Genomic DNA, 21562 nt, shown 5'->3' with positions numbered 1-21562 from the left:
TTTGCCGCCCTCAGCCCAAATTCCAGAGTCATGCTGTTCAGGAATACAACTGATTTGGTACATCTCTTGATAGGAGGCAACGATAATGTCGGGATGCCTCGTTTAGCGTCGTCCTCAAATAGATCAGGAAGATCTGCTGAGGCAAGGGGCTCGAAGGAGCAATTAAAGTCTCCTGCTACCAGTACGTGGGATGCATGATGGCACTTGCGTAGTTCGTCCTCAAGAAGTACGAGTGCAGGTGATAAGGCTCCTCCACTAAGGCCCCTAGCATAGACGTTAAATATATCAAGAGACTTCCTTCCCTGGGCTCCCTTAGGGGTAAGTCTCAAAATGTCAGGGGAGACAATAAAGGCCTGTCTGGTAGCGCACCCAAGAGAAATGTTAACCCAGATCAGTAGGCCACCCGAGGGGCGTCCTCTTCCTGTCGAAGATGGGATGGCCGGTATGAAAAAGGTAGTATAACCTACCATATGGAACGGCTCTGTGGCCCAGGTCTCCTGGAAGATGCAGATACTATAGGACATTATTAGGGAGTTCCAATAAGGGAGATCTAATTTGCTGGCAAGGCCAGCTACATTCCAGCTTAAGATCCTGAGAGAAGGGATAACGGTAGCTGCATCTTGTATTATAGGAGGATTAAAGATATTGGGAGTAACCTGGGACAAGTTGTGTGAGGAAGGCAGTGGAAAAGAGTTGGTATCCTGGGTGATTAAAGGAAGCTGTGGACTGTGCTGCTGAGCATGGGAACTCAGGGTGATTTGGAGGGGATCTCTAACTGGAGCAATAGTTACTTCGAGATCTTTTTTATTAGATTGATCTCCAGCAAAAGAAGGAATAGCAGCCCCTGCGGGAGTTCCATGTCAATAATGCTCATATCGCCCGTAAGGTTCATAGTATCTGCTGGGGGCAGGTATGGGGGAAACTTTTTCACTGATGTTCCAAACTCCCTTATAATACCCATCATGAGGCGAGTGGAAGGAAGAGTATAGGTAGTGGGAGTAGACAGATTCTGAATAGAATTGGCTTAGGTCTAGACATCCTATGCCATTCATATTGGGTTGCTGATGATTGCAGATTAGCCTGGTGACCCGGGGATCCCTGAAATTTACGATAACACAATCACCAGGCACGTTTTTCGGTCTGCTACCCACCCAAGAAACCCTTCTAACATGAAGAACATGACCATCCAAATAATTCGGGAGCGTCCTGTTAATATTCAGCCAGTGTGTTGTTTTATTACGTAGCTCAATATATGATTCGGACTTGCCAGCTTTGGGGTGTGGGACTCCAGTTAGAATGGCAACAAAGGGTACGCACTCCGGTGGAAGATTGATATGGGGTGAGGTCTGTGTTGGGCAGATGGGAAGGTCTTTTGGTTGGACTTGCACAACTTCGTTAGTGGATGATATAGGGAGATTCTGCGCAGGCTCTACGCCATATCCCGATACTTCGGGGATTATGTGGCTATCAATTGGACCGGAGGCTGACTTTTTATTTGTGGAAAGACTGCCAAGGGGGTTTGTAAGTATTGGAGGCTTTAAGCCTGGTGGAGTGATTCCATTCTTTGGGCCTAGACTTAAGGCGGCATTTGAGTGCGCCAGGGCAGCTTGGGGCGTAGGCTCATTAAGGGTAAGTGAAAGGGGATCAACAATAGTGCCCTGATCGCGACCCATCTTTGAGTGCAACTTAATTAGGGATTTTAGAGAAAAGAAATTGTCCAGAGAGGCCTGCTCAAATCTCTCGAGCCTCTTGGACAATATTCTTACTCTTTCCATCATAGGAAGAAGCAGGGATTTAATAAGTAGCTCAAGTTGACCAACAAGAGAAAGTTGGGGCTCGGGGTCTTTTTGTGATTCAGAATGTAGAGGGGGCTGCTCTACAGGAGTTTGAGAGACCAAAATAGTCGAGTGTACAGAGGATGATCTTATCCTCTGTTGGCGGGATGTAGGAAATACTACTCGACCTACTTTCTTATCCAAGTTAATGCGTGATTTATTTTTACGTTTCTTGGGTGCTTTTATATGGTCCTCCTTGTTACCACTACTCGCTCTTTTCCTTTTACTTGGAGCGGATTTTGGGCCTGCTACGGTGGGTGGCTCAGGGGAAACAGAGGTTACAGAAGGTGAGGTGACATTGATGGTAGAATCGGGAATAGCTTGGGAAGCATCCAACAGGGGAGAGTATGAAAGGTCTAACTGTGTTACAGAGGCAGGATCACCAGAACTAACATGATTAATATTCGTACTGGCTGGCATACGCTGCATATTCCCTGTTGGGATACCATCCAATTGGGTGTTGACTTGGACGGGTGAGACAGCTAGTGCGAAAGTACCCATTGAGGAGCGTTTGTCTTTCAGTGCATCGAGGGAGAGTCTGCGTTCTGTAATGGCAATTTCCTTCTCAAGCACAGAGCAAGCGCGAATTATAAAATGGTCTAGTGTGCCGCTAACAGAAGCCCCACCCAGTATGCCTCCCCTACCCGAGCGCGTGGACATTGCTATAGACGGTAAATAAACACACTAGTCGCAGCGTGTACTATAGCAATCAGTGTGTGGCAAATACAATAGCCAAGTCTAACAAAAGGTACTGTCACTTTACCAAGACGTGATGTGATGCAGGAACAAAGGGGGGTGGCCCAGCCCGGCCGCCTTTGGCCCCTGACGGCCACAGACGGTCCCACCCTTGTCTCGGGCTTCTCCCGGCGCCGTCCGCGCGCGTTCCGCGACGCGGGAGTCGGAGCAATCTCTTATGCGCCTCCTGGCACGAAAGACGGCGTCGGCGGCGGCTTCCTACCGCTAGGGACTCTGGGGGATGAAGTCCGGTGTCCGCTCCGCGGCCGCAGTAGGTGTAGAAGCGACGGCGAGAGACCGGACAAACAAGGAGCCAAGCACTGCACCAGAAGCAAGAACGGGCAGTCACCACCACGGTCCAAGGGTAGGATATGGATGCCCACTCTGCCGGAGGCGGAGCAATCTCTTATGCGCCTCCTGGCGCGAAAGACGGCGTCGGCGGCGGCTTCCTGCCGCTAGGGACTCTGGGGGATGAAGTCCGGTGTCCGCTCCGCGGCCGCAGTAGGTGTAGAAGCAGCGGCGAGAGACCGGACAAACAAGGAGCCAAGCACTGCACCAGAAGCAAGAACGGGCAGTCACCACCACGGTCCAAGGGTAGGATATGATACAGGTGTCCACACCCCAAACTATACCTTTAGCACCCCCTGAGAGGTTCTTTGGGGACTCGACAAAATTTGCTGTATTTATCAGCCAATGCCAGTTGCACTTCATGTGCAAAGCCTCCTGCTTTCCCACTGAACAAGCCAAGGTGGCCTTTGTTATATCCTACCTGGGAGGAGTAGCTGCAAATTGGACCATACCACTCAGAGAGAGACGACCCCTTATTACATGACTACAATGCTTTTCGTCGAGAGCTTAAGAAGTTATTCGATAAACACACATTCTGCTGACACTGAACTCTTGAATTTACGTCAGGGTACCAAGGATTTGGCCAGTTACATAACTACCTTCCAGAGATTAGTAGTGGAGGCTGGTTGGCCTGAGGAAAAGCGGAGTGCACTTTTCTATAAAGGATTACGAGACGATCTAAAAGACGCCTTAGCGCAAGTAGTGGATCCCCCCGATACTTGTCCAGCCTTGATAGATTTAGTGGTAAAGATTGATCACCGTCTTAATGAAAGAAAGAGAGAGAAGGGTAAGGGGGACTATAGATGGATGCCGTACCGTGAGAAGAAACCTGATGTGGAGAAGGGTAATGATGATACAGAACCTATGCAGATAGGGATTGTGAAGGGACCATTGACCAACGAAGAAAGGCAAAGACGGAGAGAGAACAAACTATGTTTGTACTGTGGGAAATCAGGTCTTTCCTAAGAGATTGTCCTGTGAGACCAAAACCAGTTACACGCTCGGAAAACTAATAAACCCGAGACCTAAGGAGACAGGGTTTTCGGGTACTTCAGGATTAATTGTCTCCTCTTCTGACAGACCTTTAAGACAAGCCCGTCATTTCTTTGTCACAGCCTGTATTTCATGGGGTCGGCACCGAGTAGAGGTCCCGGTGATGATCGATTCAGGAGCGTCAGGTAATTTTGTGGACCTCCTATGGGCTAGGAATCACAATATCGATCAAGTAGCCAAGGCGGTTTGGGAAGACGTGACTACCATCGATGGTAGTACCTTAACCTCTGGTCCCGTCACCCACCAGACCGCACCCCTACGGGTTGATATTGAAAATCAACACCCGGAGACTATGGTCTTTGATCTAATCGGAGCCCCCCCAGTTCCCAGTTATATTGGGTTTGCCCTGGTTGCGCCAACACAACTCTCTCATCAATTGGAAAGAATTAACAATGGAATTTAGGAAAGAATCAAGTTTGGATAACAAACCTTCCTTTTTGGTCTCGGGGAGTGATCAAGTAGCCTCGATTACTGTTGAAGAGGGGTCCTTGCCCCCTGTGTACCAGGATCTTCACTCTATATTCGACGAAAAGGAAGCGACCAGTCTTCCTCCACATAGAATTTATGACTGCCGGATAGATTTACAGGCAGGAGCTCGTATACCATGCAGTCGAGTATATAATCTTACTGAAAAAGAGAACATTTACCTTCGAGAATACCTAGACAAGATGCTACATATAGGTTTCATTCGTCCCTCACGCTCTCCGGCTTCTTCCTCTCTTTTCTTTATACCTAAGAGAGAGGGAGGTCTGAGATGTTGCATTGACTACAGAGCCCTTAATATGGTTACTATAAAAAACAGGTATCCATTGCCTCTGATTTCCGACCTTCTTGACCGTGTAATGGGTGCAACAGTGTTCACAAAGCTAGATCTACGCGGAGCATACCATCTCGTCCGTGTTAGAGAGGGGGATGAATGGAAGACGGCATTTTGCACTAAATTCGGTCTATACGAATATTTAGTGATGCCGTTTGGACTGTGTAATGCCCCCTCGGCATTCCAGTTCTTCATCAATGAAACCCTCAAGGACATGATTGATAAGTATGTTATTGTCTATATCGACGACCTGCTTATTTTTTCCCGTTCCATGGCAGAACATGAGAAACATGTTAGAAAAGTACTAGAGAGGTTAAGGACTAACAAGCTCTATTGTAAACTGGAGAAATGTATCTTTCATGTACAAGAAGTGCCCTTTTTAGGTTTCATCATTTCACCCCAAGGTCTTAGGGTGGATCCGATAAAGGTGGAAGCTATTCACAGATGGGCAGCTCCCCAGACGGTAAAGGAGACACAGAGTTTCATTGGCTTTGCCAATTTTTATCCTAGATTTATTCGAAATTTTTCCCAGCTAGTTTCACCTATCACTACTCTCTTGAAAAAAGGCGTACACTTCCTGTGGACCCCGGAGGCGGAAGACGCATTCCAAAAACTGAAGAAGGCTTTTACTCAAGCCCCAGTGCTAAGGCATCCGAACCCAGCTCACGAGTTTGTAGTAGAAGCAGACGCTTCCCACGTAGCTGTGGGGGGAGTTCTCTCACAGTACGACCCCCAGACTGGAATATTGCATCCAGTGGCTTTCTTTTCACGAAATCTAACTCCCGCTGAAATAAATTATGCCATAGGGGACAAAGAATTGTTGGCCATCAGAAAGGCGTTTGAAGAATGGAGGCAACACCTACTAGGAGCAAATTACACATTCACAGTACTGACTGATCATCTTAATTTGCAATATTTAAAATCAGCGAGAGCCCTTTCCTTGAGACAGTTACGATGGTCTCAGTTCTTCAATGAATTTGACTTTCTCATCCGTTATCAGGCAGGAAAAAAGAATGGGAAGGCGGACGCCTTATCCCGACTAGGCTACGAAAACGGAGAAACCCATCTAGAACCACCCCTTATTATAGCCCAGGAGAAGATAATAGGGGGAATCTGTTCCGAAGAAGATTTTCTTGATCAAGTTCAACGTGCACAAATTGCTGCTGACATGAAAGACCTAATAGGTTCAAATATGGTCACTAAAGAGGCTGGAAGTTCTTATACAGAAGGAGGGCTGGTGCTTCCCACTATTGAGCTACAGGAACAAGCGTTACAATGGACCCATTCACATCCCCTTGCAGGACATCCAGGGTATGTGAAAACCCTAGAGTCCTTACATAGAAGGTTCTGGTGGCCTAATATGAGAAAAGACACCAAACACTATATTCAGCAATGCAGCATATGCGCCCAAGGCAAGGCATCCAATCAAAGACCAATGGGGCTTTTGCTTCCTTTGCCCACACCTCCACGCCCATGGCATACGGTTTCACTCGATTTTATAGTAGACTTACCACTAACAGCAAGGGGACACACTACTTTATTAGTGGTTGTAGACACATTTTCAAAACTGGCACACTTCATTCCATTAACCAAACTCCCCACATCACGAACCTTGGCTCAGATTTTCCTACAACAGATAGTTCGACTACATGGACTCCCGTCTGTGGTCATTTCGGACAGAGGAACACAATTAGTTTCTAAGTTTTGGAACGGATTGTGTACTTTGCTACAGATAGACGCCCGTTTGTCCTCCAGCCACCACCCTCAGACGGACGGACAAACGGAAAGGGTAAATCAATGCTTTGAACAATATGTTAGGTGTCAGGCCCTGCAGTCTACTGGAGAATGGGATGAATTAGTGTGGGTGGCAGAGATAGCCTATAACAACAGCTACCATACTTCTATCAAAACCACCCCTTACATGTGCACTTACGGGTATCATCCCAGAACCATCTGTCAACCCATCTACTCTTCTTGCTCTACTCCTGAGGCCATAGAGATGATACAAGACCTTCAAACAGTTCATCAGACAGTTAAGAGAAATCTTGAACAAGCGAAGGCTCGGTATAAGGAAGGGGCAGATGCTCATAGAAGACCAGGGCCTGAGTATAAACAGGGAGACAAAGTATGGTTATCTGCAAAGAATGTGGCTTTAAAGGGTTCCTGCAAGTTCAAACCTAGGTACATAGGACCGTACGAGATACTCAAGGTAGTAAACCCGGTGGCCATGAAATTAGCTCTTCCCCCCATCTCTAAAGATCCATCCTGTCTTCCACATATCTTTGTTGAAACCTGTTGAGCCAGGAACTCGCCTACCGCCCACTCCTGCACCCCTCCTCATCGACGAGGAACCAGAATATGAAGTGGAAAGAATCATAGATTCCAGAAGAGTCAGACAAAAATTGCAATACCTGATTCATTGGAAAGGATATGGAATCGAAGAGCGGTCATGGGAACCAGCTGGTAATGTGCATGCACTCAGTCTGCTTCGCATCTTCCACAGACGACATCCTGATAAACCCAAGCCCGTGGGGGGGTCGTTGGGAGGAGTGTACTGTCATGAATGTCGCCGCTCTGAACCAAAGATGGCGACTATGGAACGCGCATGCGCGAAGGAGTCAGGCAGGGATAAAAGCCTGGCTTCCCCCGGAAGTAGCGCTTTGCGTACTGATTCCTGAAGCCCCGTATACCCGAAGCTCATCCGATTTCTTGAAGAATCCCGTTTCCGAAAACCGGATCCCGCGTTCATTCTGAACTCTTTCCCGTTGGCACATTACGACTCATCGCGCCGTGGAACCTCCATTCCGTTCCTTGATATCCCGCATTGGTAATTCCTATGCGGCGCAGCCCCGGCGTCAGGAGTGCATGGAGAGGGGTTCCGCTGTGGAGAAGTGGCGCGAGAGCTAAGTTCCGCCTACCGGCCGGGCCTGGGTTTAGCTCGGTTGTTGAACCAGTGTTCCGTCGGGCGACCGGACTGAAGGCTCTCCGTGCTACTTCTCGGCAAGGACTTCCTCTGCTCTTTGCTCCCGCTATTTAAGTGCCGCTTTTCCCTTGTCTCCCTAACGTTGTTGCTCCGCTCCCGGCATCCTGGAACTGTTACCGCGACCCAACTGTGAGTACACCGGACTACAGATGACCACTCCAAGTACACCTGAACCCTGGTAACAATTGAAGGTCGCTCTTTCCTTTTCCTTTTGTATTTGTACTGTTCTAACTGCTGCACGCTCTATGAATGGACTGAAGAACCCGGATATCCTGGCATTAAGAGTGCAGCGTGATTACCTTATATGTTAGCAGGGATGAACTATTGGTGAGCCTGAATCTAATAAGTCACACTTACACTCTCTATGTTTAACGTATATATATATATATATATATATATATATATATATATATATATATATATATATATATATATATATATATATATATATATATATATATATATTTATATATTGAGTGCACTACACTTGTTCTTACAGCCTCCTGGGTGTCCCATTTTATATGTTTTCCATGCCAGACAAGAAGAAGGGAGATTTAAGGTATAGCACAAACTTGGGAGGGTTAGACAGGATACATCATCTCATCTGTTAGCTAACCCCTCCTTCTTTTCTTGTAGCTAACCCACAGTGAAGCAACTGAAGGCAGAGATTGAACACGACAGTCATCCCCTTTTTCTCTATCCTTGTTTTGTCTCCCTTCTTCCCCTAATCACCTCTACATTATAGAGTCTGATATGCTTGGGTGGTGATTGTGGGAAGTTGTGGATATTGTCATCAGTTCCTGGGCGTCTCTGCAGAAACACAGGTGAGACACTTCACCACCTTGAAGTACCTGACACTAGGTGAGTGATTAGTTTACCTGGTGAAGCATCCATCAACAAATGTTCCAGTGCAGCAAGGGTGGGGGTAGGGACAGGAAATGTATTCTTCAAGTTTCGGCAAGTGGCCTGCAACTGATAGTAAAGTGTCAGATACATTCAGGTAGCCCCTGTCTGCTGGCTGGGGGGGGGGCATAAATTCATCAACTGGGTAGAGATCTGCAAATTTAGTGATGTGCAGGTTACTTGCCCGCCTTATTGCACCACTATGTTGTAGCATAGGGGAAGTCGGGATTTCGTGAAAGTGGAGTGGATGGGGCGTACAAACCAGAGACGCCCGCTCTCTTCCTTTATCCATTCAATGCCCACCTCAAAGTCTCCACTGTATTTACCTCCTTGTTTGGATGTTTGTATTTCTGGTACAGTGCAATGGAAAGCAGGAGGGGGGCAGCACTGTCTCATTCTCTAGCTACGTGAGGTTGGAATGGAATTGGGTACAGACAAATGGTGTAGAAATTGAGCTTGTTCACAATGCGCTACAGGTAGAAGTCTGGTGCTACCATCCCCCTGTGGCTCACTGGTAGTGTCAAAACTTTCCAGGCTTTTCTAGTTTGCTTTCCCGCCCAGACCAAGGCAATCATGTTGGATCTGAGTCGCTTAAAGAAAGCTGAGGTTAAGGGTTTGGGCAAATTTACAAATAGATATAACATCTTGAGTAGGATAATAATTTTTTAAATTGCTATTCGACCCACCATCAAGATAGGCAGTTTTGTCCAGATAGGTATTCTCTCCTCAATCCATGTCATTGCACACCCATAGTTTGCCTCCCACAATTCTCTCATGTCTCTGCTGACCAAGACGCCTAGGTATTTAACTGGCCCATTGGCCCACTGTAGTGAGTTGTCCAACGTGAACGGCCATGTAGTGTCAGTCCGGGGTAGCAATACGGACTTGGACCAGTTGATCAGAATCCCCGAGAATTGACCAAATTTTAACAGTTCTCGTATCATAGGGTTTAAATTGTCTATTGGATTGCTAACGTAAAATGTAATTTGGTCTGCATATAGGGATGCCACCAGTCCCCTGGTCACAAATCCCAGGCCTCTGTGAGCATGATGTTGAATAATCTGATATTTTGAGCAATACTGGTGTGTGATCTGACAGTGTGTGTGGCATGTGTTTGATTTCCATAGTCCAGGAGGCAGAGTCTCTGGTCTCCAGCCAGAAGTCTAATCTACACCACGCCTTGTGCTGGGTGGAGAGACAGGCGCCTTCTAGCTTGTCTGGGTGTGTTTGCCTTCAAATGTCAACGAGGCTGATCTGTTTTTCTTGTCATCTAGGATTGCATTGAAGTCACCCCCACCTATTTTTGTGGCTTCGGCCCATACCCTGCAATAAAACTCAGGGTCATCTGTGTTGGGGCTGTATAAAGCCACCAGTGTAATGCCCTTCCCTCTGATGTGCCAGCCCACTATGATGTATCTGCTTTCTGGATCTGACAGGAAATTTATTGTGGTCCAGGCCAGGTCTCTGCGGACACTCATCTGGAGTAGTTCACGTATGTTTCTGTATATGTATGCCCCCAGCATCTGGACTGCAGCCTAGACAGTTGTAAGATGGGTTTCCTGTAGAAAGCACACATCAATTTTGTGCCGGAGTAAGTAGGACTGTACCAATCGTACTTTCCTGTGGTCATTCAGACCACGAATATTCCACGTAAGGAACGTGATTGATATCACCTTAGGTTATGTAGTGTGCGGTTTATTTTAGACAGTCCCAGTGTCGTACTTAGGGCTGTTGTGCATGCCTCACATGCCCCATCATGTCACCCAATATCTGACCAGTGTGCATGTTGATTGTGCTGGATGTGTGCACGGACCTGCATTTTCCCTTATAAAAAAACAAAACATTTGTCCAAAAAATTTCTTCAAAAACTGCCCTCCCACCCATTCTCTCATACCAACTCCCCAATCAGGTTGGGGTCTGGTGGCTCAGAGGGCTAATGCGTCCACTGCAGGGGCCTTTGTTCTACCTCATGGTCACAGGTTCAAATCCTTGTGGGTCCACTCAGCCTTTTATCAATCTGAGGTCAATAAAATGAGTACCATTGAGTTGGGTATCAATAAATATCTGTTATTCTGACCAAGATACCTCCGGGTGAAAGTGCGCTTTATAGATACACATGTTATGTAATGTTTAGGTTGTTTCCCCGTACCTGCCCCCACTCTAACATGACCACAGGCAAAAACAGGAGATTTCCCTTGGGGGACTAGGTGTCAACAGTGAACTGCCTCACCACAACCGGCAAGGTGGTCAATCATATAGAGTGCCCGGTGGGCCCTAAGCTGCGACCACTATCAGTATAGTAACATTTTAGAGAGGGAGATATCAACCATGTGTCACATATTTGAAGCATCAGGGTCAGGCCACGATGTTGACAACTTGCATTTTATCAAGATTCTCAGGGTACTTTCTGTGTTGGGGTTCTACAGGATAGAGGGTTAGTCATTGTCACTCAGAGTGGCATTTGCCCCGGCTTTAGGGGATGTTGAGGAGGAATGTTTCGGACCACCCATGTGCTCTTGCCAGGTGTAGGATAACATCACGGTCTCTGTAGTTTAGTATTAATGCAGCAAAGGGCCGAGGGATGGCCCGACGGGGGCCTGAGGCCTAGGGAACGGTGGGATCTCTCCACTATGAACACGGTGGACAGATCTGTGCCAAACAAGTTTCTTAGTAGGGACTCCACAAATGTTTCCATTGTCAATATAGTGGTAGTTTCAGGCACTCCTGTGTTGTGCAGGTTATTGCAGTGGGAGCATGCGTCCAGATCTTCATTCTTGGGCCTTATAACTGAGAGAACTTTCTCCAACTACAGCATCTGTCCCTTGGTGTCGACATTCTACTCATGTGCATCTGCTGCTCTGTTCTCCAGCGCATCCAGCCAGGTTACATGTGCATCCACTCTCTTTCGTACTTGGTCCAGACGGGCTGTCAAGGCATCCATTTCAATTTATATGGTCTTGAGGCTGCACTGCACCTCCAGCAGTATAGTGCGGAGATCTATGTCTGACTGCACTGGTTCATCCCTAGAGAACGCATCAGTGTCCTGCACCGTCTCGGTGTCTGTGTGACGGGTCTGCCTTTTATTGTCAAATCTAAGTTTTGTTTGTTTAGTGTCTGTTTTCTCCATCTTGTGTTAGCTACAGTTGGATGAACAGCAGCCACAGTCTCGTTGTATGCAATGACACCAGTGGGTCTGGACAGTGGCAGCCCCCCAGTACTGGGCGGCAACAGCCCCACTCTGATCCGACAGTTCTCCGAGACTGGGCTCAGGAACTCAGCTCGTACCATCCACCTCTCATTTTCTGCAGGACGTGAGGTGCAATCCCCTCAGAGTCAAGAGCAGTGGCGTATGGCCGACTCACGCCACCCCTCAGGCTGTACCAGCCCCAGCCCCTGCAGCTCAGCACCTCACAGCTTAAATTCCTATGTATTCGTTTATGCCCAGGCAGATTGATCATGTTCACCAGTAGGGCAGGTAGGCACTTAATATAAGTAGCCTCTCCGGCATTCTAGGCTCTCCGTCCCAGGTGCAATGTATATTGGCTTCCTTTACCTGTTCCATGACCACAAGGGGCCGGTGGTCCCTCGGTGCCCACTTCACTCCTCCTGGTCTGCTTGTGGTTCTCCCTAGTGCAGCCCCATCCTTCGCACTGTCTCAGTTCCTTCCGCCCAGCAGTATAGGTAAGCCCAGCACCAGTTGCAATCTATCGGCTGAGGTTCCCAACTCGGCAGCCGCAACACTGTCTCTGAATCGGGGGAAGGGGTCGCCGCTCAGCTCACTTTCCTATTTGCACGGTCGACCTCCCCTCCACAACCTCCAGATGGCAGGTACATGGCACAAGCAGACCTCTCTGCGGGTCGTCGGCGCTTCAGGCCGCACCCAGTTCCAGCAGATGGTATATGGCAGGGCGCACAGTGAATCTCAGACACTCCTCGCTTGCATCTCGGGCCCTGCTCACAATCAACCCTTCACTCCTACATATATCCCTTGGATCTTATAGTCCCTTATTTTTAAGTCAACCACCCATGAACAAAACATAGCTGATTATGTGGGTTGGTAATACATGCAGCAAAACTCATTTAGTGATAAAAGTTTGTCATTAATAATATCAGAATCACCATGAAGGTAATTTCTGAATGAGATATCATTCTTGCTCCCTTTTTTTCCAAGTGATTGATTTCACAGCCCTAGAAATGCTGAGAAGGGGTTACGGGATATGCCAGCTTTCAGAGATCTTTCTGCCCAAAAGCTGCATCTTTACAGCATAATGCATTCAGTGATTAATGGTTACAAAAGCCCTTTGTGGACGTCCAAGCAGATGTATGGCAAATATCTGCAATGTGTAGATGCCTTTGCAAAGCCTTTAATGGGTACCCTAGATGTGGCATTATGACGGTGAAGTCTCAGATTATGTTGAACTTCCCTCATGTCATTGCAGTAGTAGGGTTATTGCTTTGTTGGTTAGGTTGACCACCATAAGTAATAAATAGATGGTCTGCTTTTGGTATGTAAGCCATTATTTCTAAAGAGAAATAAAGGGCCGTAGAAATATCCATGTTAACTAGCTTCTGTAGCCAAAGAAACATGAGATCTTGGTTGACAGATCCAAATCTTTTCTCACTCCCACTTTGGCCATCATTCTGATTTAGCCAGGAAAACTGGATTAGAATTTCTCCCATTAGATACTGATATTGTGGCAACCACTATCTCCTCAGGGTGAAACGTCTACAGAATTACAAATTCAGACCATCACTATGGGAAACAACAGTGGGAAATGGTGCTTTTGCACTAATTCTCGCATGTCTATTACACATTCCATGATTCCGCCACATATGTAGTCAGAAGTGCAAGGGAACCAGTATTCAGATAATTGGATTGTGGACTGAAGAGAGTGTGCTGTGAAGAAGCATAACCAAATGAAGAAGTTCATCAAAGTGCCTTACCACTGCCTCATTTTGAATGAGAACATGTATATAGAGCTATAAAGCTTGGCAAACAGAGCGGAGCAATATTGTTTGCAGGGGCCCATTACAATTCCTGAATCAGCTAGAGTTGTCAATAAAGTTAAAACATCACCTGACAAGACCTGCAAAGGATTATGTTTTAGTCCACACCACAGTGAGATAAAGGAAACCATTTGAGTTTAGTGTAACTTTTACTATCGACATTTTAGGAAACAATCTGTGCTTCTGGCAAGACCAAGTGTGAAAAAGCCTATTTCTCAGGAAGAAGACTCTCCAGTTTAGCAAAGGAAGACAGCAAAGCCACTTGGTTTGCAGAAGAGGGCGATGGGACGCAAGTCAGCACTAAAGTCTACAAATGTGTGAGTGGGTTTCTGGGAAAATGGGGCTGGAGCTTAGATTCCTCGAGTGGTTCCAACCCACAGAACCTTAGACACTGTCCTTCACACACTGCCAAACGTTATGATCTTTCAAGCTAGCAAGCAATGGCATAGCCCAATATTTAGGTGGACATGGGAGGTACATAAGGGGAAATAGCTTTACACCTGATGTTAAGTTGTTGTCTTATTTAGCTAACACCAAAGAGAGCGTGTATTACACTGTTGGACTCTATACTATGGTAAGGAGTATTCTTATACTACGGAACCAGAATAGTAATAAAGAACTGTTCTCTGTAGTAAACATAGCACTGAGTGTAGGAAGTATGCCTGCCCCTTTGCAATGCGCACCTATTAGACATACACAGAGAGGAATTACCAAATATTTTGGGTTTATAGTGCAGGTTGAGGGGATACATGGCTTTTTATTTGATGAAGAAGCAAAAGAAAAACAATTTAAGTTCTTATTTGAACTTGCATCCCTAGTCTTTGCTCGGGATAGAGCAGAACATACTTTCTATATAAAACGTGAAATTTGTACATATTAAAAAGTGCACCTAAATAACTTCGAGCAAGAAGTCTGGTGAGGCTCACTTAAAGGGAAAATTGGAATAGAACTAAGAGGCAGCACCAGTTGTTTCTCTGGTGAGTATGATTGATAAGAATTCTTGATCTGAACCGACTTAATTTGAGGAGTTTTCCATAAGCAACTTGGAAAGCCAGCTGTAAACATGACTCCTTTTCCTTCCCTAAAGTTTTATGCATAAGGATTGCTCTTAGAAGAGCTAACAATTTACCTTTGTTTTCAAAAACAATGTATAATGGCAAATTCCAAACAACAGTTTCCACTTTCTCTTCATCCAATTGAGAGTTTTCATTTTCCTTCTTGAGATCTTCTACCCCTTGACAAGATCTCTCCAACTACACAGTGGTTACCCATGTGATACAACAGAAGTTATCTTTAGTCACTGACATCCAGTATTTGAGATAAAAGGAATTTCCTACATGATTTCCAATACAAAGACTAGAACAAAGTCTCCCAATACAAACCCTATTTCTCGTCCATATTATAATGTCAGTTTCCAAAATGTATATCGAATCCAGCTACGGAATCTTACAGCCAGTGGAAGATTTATTATCATTCTAATGCAAAGTTATTTATTACTTCCATGGATCTCAAATTCTTCAAAAGGGGGATATATACATTATTTTTAAAAAATATATACATTTTAGTTTTTTTATCCAACATAAAACAGTATGTCATACCTTTATTCTCAGCAGGGGAACACTTTGCATTCCACAGAAATATGGCTATAACGTTTAATCACTTCACTTAATGCATGGCATACAGTTACTGGTCAGTGTTGACGATGTTGGTTGCACAAAGTTGATGTGCTTCATTAGATGCAGTGACTTTCATATAGTTGGGCATCTTCTCTTCTCCGTTTTCAGTGCTGCCCCACCTTCCTAGTGTTTCTCCCATAAAACTACAATCAATTTCCCCATATTCTGTGAAATGTACAGGGACATCCCCTGGCTTTATACGTCACCCTTTCTGCTTCCACGTACATATCAAATCCGTGTTGCCAGTCCCTTTATGGGGGTTGCTTGAGCTTCCCACATTTTTACACAAGATCCCCTTGGCAACTATTAAGCCCAACACACAGAATACAAGCTTGGATCTTGGTAGATCACTGGAGATTCCTGGGATGATAAACCCAAGAGATATCAGGATCTCTAAGTCCACGATTTGACTCAGCTCTTGTATAATTAGTCTCCAGTAAGTTTGTATGACATCACAGCCCCAAAATGTATGCATAAATGTTCCATTTTCTCAGTTACACTTCAAACAAGTGGGGGTTGGACACATTCCATTTTGTGGAGCCTGCTTCTGTTAAAATACACCATCTGCATGATGTTTAATTGGATGAGTCGGAGCCTTGCTTTTACTGTCACCTCCCATGGATGCATCAACGCCACCTCTCAGTCTATGCCCTCAAAGGAACCCAGGTTTTCCTCCTGCTTCAACTCTAGTTTTACCAGTCAATCTGGCATGTTTGTGTTTTATAGGTGTCAGAGATTGCCCCTCTGCCTAGTTCATCTGTCAATATTCTGTCTTCCAATGGGGCAAACTCACAAACTTCTGCCCAGTACAGGTCTTCTACATAGAGAGCGTTTCAACTCTGTATATTTATAGGCTTGCTTTCGATTTTGTTAGTTCATATTCCTGCTGAAGACTTAAGCAAGGTTTGAAGGAGACCCCTTCTAACGGATCCCCTACTTTTGATATGCACAGTGTCCCAAGCCTTGAAGCCCAATAGTTTGCCAACCTCCTTTGGGGTCTTACCCTCCTAAAGGGGTGCTTTCTTTGTAATTCTGTTGTTCTAGCCTATGGACGGGATACATAAATTCTTTGTGTTGAGGATTCCTGGACAACGAATCTCCGTAATTCAAGTAAGGCTTTGTACCCATAGTTGTTTCTGCAGCCAAGTATAGCGTCCACAGTCCGTGTCTTTAATCGCATCTCCTTAGATTGTAGTGTTTGGGAAAACACCAGGTAAAAAACATCAGGTAAACAGAAAATTCCCATTCCAGTTCCTCTTTCTCAGTCTCCTTTAATATGCTGGTCAAGTATTAGGAGTTACATATTTTGGCAAGTGTCACAGCAGAACGTTTTATAAGGCATATTTAAGCCACTTTTCTAGCTTTTATTCGGTGATATGTTTCTTCCTACTGACCTCCAAGATTGCTCAAGGGTGTGCTTGTGGCAGCTGTAACATTTTCTTGATAAAATTTACACTGCAGACGTCTTGTTTTTCCCCTCACAAACCAATTACAAACTTCATTTCTGCAAAAGAAGGATGTTAACCTGGGTTTGAAAATAATTCTGTGATGTGACAATAGATTTTTGAGTTATGTTTCATTGAAAAATTAAGCAGTTCCATCCCCTGTCACTTCATGTTGTTTCACTGCACTTCCTTTGTGTCGTTCTTGGAGGGAGTGATCTAGACGTTTACCTCAATATGTCAATCTGGGCGCCACATTTGTTGTTCCATTTTTTATTGTTTCAATGGTGACCATGGGTTTTATTATTTTTATTTACTTTGGTTCACTGACATTCATTTTAGAATAATGCATAGAAATAGAAAAGATATTTTAACAGTGATAAAGCTTGTCGAAAATTATATAATCTTCTCCAGGGTTTCTCTTGATCTTTTTGAGAATTTATAAAAACACCAACTCCCTCCCAGCCCCCGCCCCCTCCACATACATGCATATATACCCAGAGACATCTGACTTTACCTTTCTTGGAATATCCCTGGAGAAATAGCTGTACTGGGTGAACTTCAGTTGGCATTTGTCTTTTGTTTTTTGGTTGATAATGTCTATATCGCCAGACTGGATTAAAAAAAAAAAATACAAGTATTAGGTTTATGCAGTGGAACATCATCACAGTAATAACGCTTTCTTGGAGATCAGGGAGAACATTGAAAGGAAGAATGCCAAGAGCTTAGTTATTGTAGGTGAGTGAGATACAGGCCTACGTAATACCTGTTATTCACGAGCTAGCTAGCTCCAATAGCTAGAATGTGAACCGGTACCTGCTGTGTAACTCAACAAAAACTTCATCATCTCAAGCATGACAATGTACAGTCAGTGTATGATACTTTTATACGGTTTTACATTTAGGGGGTGTGGTTCTTTAATGAATTTACAAAGATCGAAGAAAGAGTTATCAGATGGATTCGGACTTTTAGAGAAAATGTTTCCTGATCAAGCCGCCTTTCATGCAGAGGTGGATGATTGAAAGCAGTGTAACGAAAAGAATGGTTTGAATTGTCAATATAAAGATTAAAAAAATTAACATATGGATTTGTAACAAACAACACATGATAACAGATACAACAAGATATTACAAAGTTTAAGATTAGTGATCAGATTAGTCAAATCACAGGGGCTTCTGTTTAGTCCACAAGAGTAGGTACAAATTGCAATTAGCAGCTAACTTTATAGGATGTCACTGATTATGCTCTGTATGTAACTGACTGAACTTAGATGGCTAAGAAGTGCATAGTACAGAAACATGCATGCTTTTTACTTAACACGATGGGCTGCTTGGGGCGACTTATAACACTGAAGAAATGGACAGCAGATGTTATTAATACATTCAAGGCTTGAATGGTTGTTGAATGATTTGCAAGATATTTGCAAACATGTACACTTGTATACAAGTAAGCTTAAAACATCTAAGTGGATGCACTGCTTCTGAGTTGAGGTATGTTACACAAATAGAAGTCCCCACATAGCGGCGGGCATGATCCCTGCACTACTTAATTAATGGTTTAGAAAAGCTGGAAACTTTCCTCTGATCTGACTGCAAGAAAGGATGGGGAAGAGCACAATGCCAAGCCTTCGGGCAAGACTGTATTCCAATCCACAAACAAGAGGCAAGCAGTTTCCCTACTGAAGTTGATGTTAAGATGCCTAAAAGTGAAAACATAATATGGATATACTATTCGCCAACTTATAAACCGTTTTTGATAATGCCAAATTTAGCACAGCACATGCTTCTGGATATCAGTGATTATGGTAGCCTATTATGCTTGACTAAAGGCCTTTATTCTGGTTATTGGATCTAGAGAAATCCCCAACTGCTTGGTTTGTACAGATTTTGAGTCTTTAACTTTAGTTCATAGTTATGCACAGATTGTTTTGAGGGATAAATGTTTCAGAATACGAGCGAACATGTTGGCATGATCTGAAGAAACTCTGGAAGTAAGACACCCCATATCACATAATTCAGCAGCATGTTTCGGACCCTTCCAGTTACGGCTGTTTGTTTTGTCGCTGCTTTCCTATCATCTGGTTGGATGGAAGGCAGATGCCCTTTGAACAACTCTCAATACTCTGTGCCCTTAAAAGTAAGTGAAAAGTTATGGTGGTCACTAGTAGTTTTTTAAAAACATTTTCCGCACTGACCTGGTCAATCCAAAGCCTCCCCACGATGATATTATGCACGGTGGAGGTGACCTTTCGCCAGACATAGTGATTTCCACTGGAGTGAAATTCTAAATGGATGGCTCCTGTAGGCAAAACAAAAAGTCAGAATGTAGATAAGGACTAAGGTACACACTCATCACCCATTGGATGTGGCATTCCCTGTGCGGGATAACAACAAATCTTTGTCAGGTTTCTCATGAGCTTATCTTCAACACTCTTCTTATTGCAACCCCTATCATTCCCAGATCAGAAGATAGTATCATCTCATATGCGAAAACAATCACAGAATTTAATATCATGCCTAAGACTGTTTTCTTTCTTCAAGGAACAGCTCAACCAACATCGAAAACGAGTCTCCCAACGCTCATTGCCCACCCTCTTCATGCACAGATATTCAATTGTCATCATTTCCAGTCACAGGACTGCCTTTCACTAACAATGCTCCACTAATTATATACCAACATACATTTAAAAAAACACATCTATATCTATAAATCTCTCTCTCTTTCTATCTATCTCTCTTTCTATCTATCTATCTATCTATCTATCTATCTATCTATCTATCTATCTATCTATCTATCTATCTATCTATCTATCTATCTATATATTCACTGAAAAAACCATAGGTTTCACACACGTTATAGTTAGGAATTAGCATTTAAAAAACCTTGCAAATTCACTTAAAAAACCATAGGTTTCACACATGTTATAGTTAGGTGGATATTTCACTCGTAAAAAACCAATGGAATTTCCCCGTTATAGTTAGTTGAGATAACTATAACTCGCGCGCCCGCAATCCTCTGCTCATGACGTCACATATTACATCACTCATGACATGGTCAGTGGCATCACTCATGACATCACTGATGACATCATCCTTGTGATAGAGTGGCGGTCGCGCGAGTTATAGTTATCTCAACTAACTATAATGGGGAAATTTCATAGGTTTTTTACGAGTGAAATATCCACCTAACTATAACATGTGTGAAACCTATGGTTTTTTAAGTGAATTTGCAAGGTTTTTTAAATGCTAATTCCTAACTATAACGTGTGTGAAACCTATGGTTTTTTCAGTGAATTTGTACGTTTTTTTAAATGCTGAGTTATGTATGTATTATAATTTTTTTTATATATTTTTTTTTCAATAAACTACGTATTAAATGTTTTTTTTTTTATGGTTTTCACCGTGCGCGCATCGTGCGCGCACCTCCGCGATGTTTTTAAAAAAAATGATTAATGTTTTTTTCTGCCTTCGGGGTCCTTCAGCGACCCCCTGACCAAGGCTAGGGGGTCAGGAACTCTCTACCCTGCCCCCTTTTCACGTTCGCCACCTTCCTTTTCCACTCTCGCACTGAAAACAAACAAATGGCGGCCGACACTTCCTGATTTCAACCGATTCGAACGTTGACTGACCAATCAGAATTACGCTTGCGCACGTTAGGGTGCACGCACGGTGCGCGTACGGTGCGCGGCTATAGATATGTATGTGCTTTTAACTGCAATTTTCTCAGGAACTACTGAACAGATTGACTCCATATATGCAAAAGGCACATCCCTGACCTGAGGACTACCTCTTTGCCAAATTTCAAGTAATTCTGTTCAGCCGTTCGGGCTGTACCTTTGACTAAAGGTCCTATGGGAAAATGCATGGGAAAAACGCATTTTGAGACCCCCCTTTTTTCTCGGCCCCCGCTTGACGAATCCCCCCGAGACTTTCAGGGTAGGGGCTGAGCGGAGCGCCCCATTAGTTTTGAAAATTTCGCGAAGATTTGTCAACCGGCGCCAAAGTTATTCAAAATAGAATTTTGAGATTTCCTATGGAAACACGGTCCTAACTATAACTATCTACTGGCGACCGCCAGTAGATAATATATATATAGTGAGAGAGAGAGAGGAGAGAAGGAGAGAAGGAGAGAGAGAGAGAGAGAGAGAGAGATTGTCAACCAAAGATGTCCAAGCATTAGGACGCCCTCTGCAGCACACTCTGCAGCAGATCGTAATTTATTGGCAAAACCGGCATAGTCACACAGCTTAATTTGTCATGCCTTACGCGTTTCAGACCTCCTGCTGGGATTCAACTTTGCAGAGCCACGTGATTAGCTTCTTTTTACCTCCCAGTGGGGCCTCACAGATGAGTACAATTAGTATTACTGTAACGTTCTTATCTATTTCCACTCTTTGTGCTTTCTTGCCCTTTCTCTCTTTCTCTTACTTCTGTCTCATGCTCTATTCTAGAATCCATTCTCGGATTCATTCCTCCCTTGAGCTACGACTGATGCGAGCTTCTTAGCTGTGGGTCCTGATACTTTGAATCATAAGACTCTTCTTTCTATCACAATAAAGAAGCTATACTTAAAAGGATCGTCTCCTCAACTTCCTTCGTTCGGTACAGTTGTATTGTGGGGCACGTAGTATTCCCCTTTATATTGAAGCTTTACTCTGTTCTGCGCTGTTGCTCCCAAAGTGTAATTTATTATCAGCCCTCCAGTGGGCCTCTGCGTGTCACCCCCAGACAACAATTATTTCCTGCCCATCTGCTTCTCCGACA

The 21562-nt window shown here is 44.4% G+C and overlaps 1 protein-coding gene across 2 annotated transcripts in view; it reads right to left on the bottom strand.

The window, feature by feature from the left end:
- OSBP2 (oxysterol binding protein 2) overlaps positions 1–21562 on the bottom strand; it is a 1376304-nt gene that overhangs the window by 92267 nt on the left and 1262475 nt on the right. For both annotated transcript variants that reach the window (XM_085633692.1, XM_085633693.1), the window contains 2 exons: positions 18994–19097; positions 17317–17412 (listed from right to left, as the gene is read on the bottom strand). In XM_085633692.1, coding sequence (XP_085489818.1) covers positions 17317–17412; positions 18994–19097 — 200 coding nt within the window. The remainder of the gene's footprint in view (positions 1–17316; positions 17413–18993; positions 19098–21562) is intronic.

The sequence above is a fragment of the Triturus cristatus genome, chromosome 11 (assembly GCF_964204655.1).
Source record: "Triturus cristatus chromosome 11, aTriCri1.1, whole genome shotgun sequence".
Classification (NCBI taxonomy): domain Eukaryota; kingdom Metazoa; phylum Chordata; class Amphibia; order Caudata; family Salamandridae; genus Triturus; species Triturus cristatus.
This window is presented reverse-complemented; position numbering and strand designations above follow the sequence as displayed.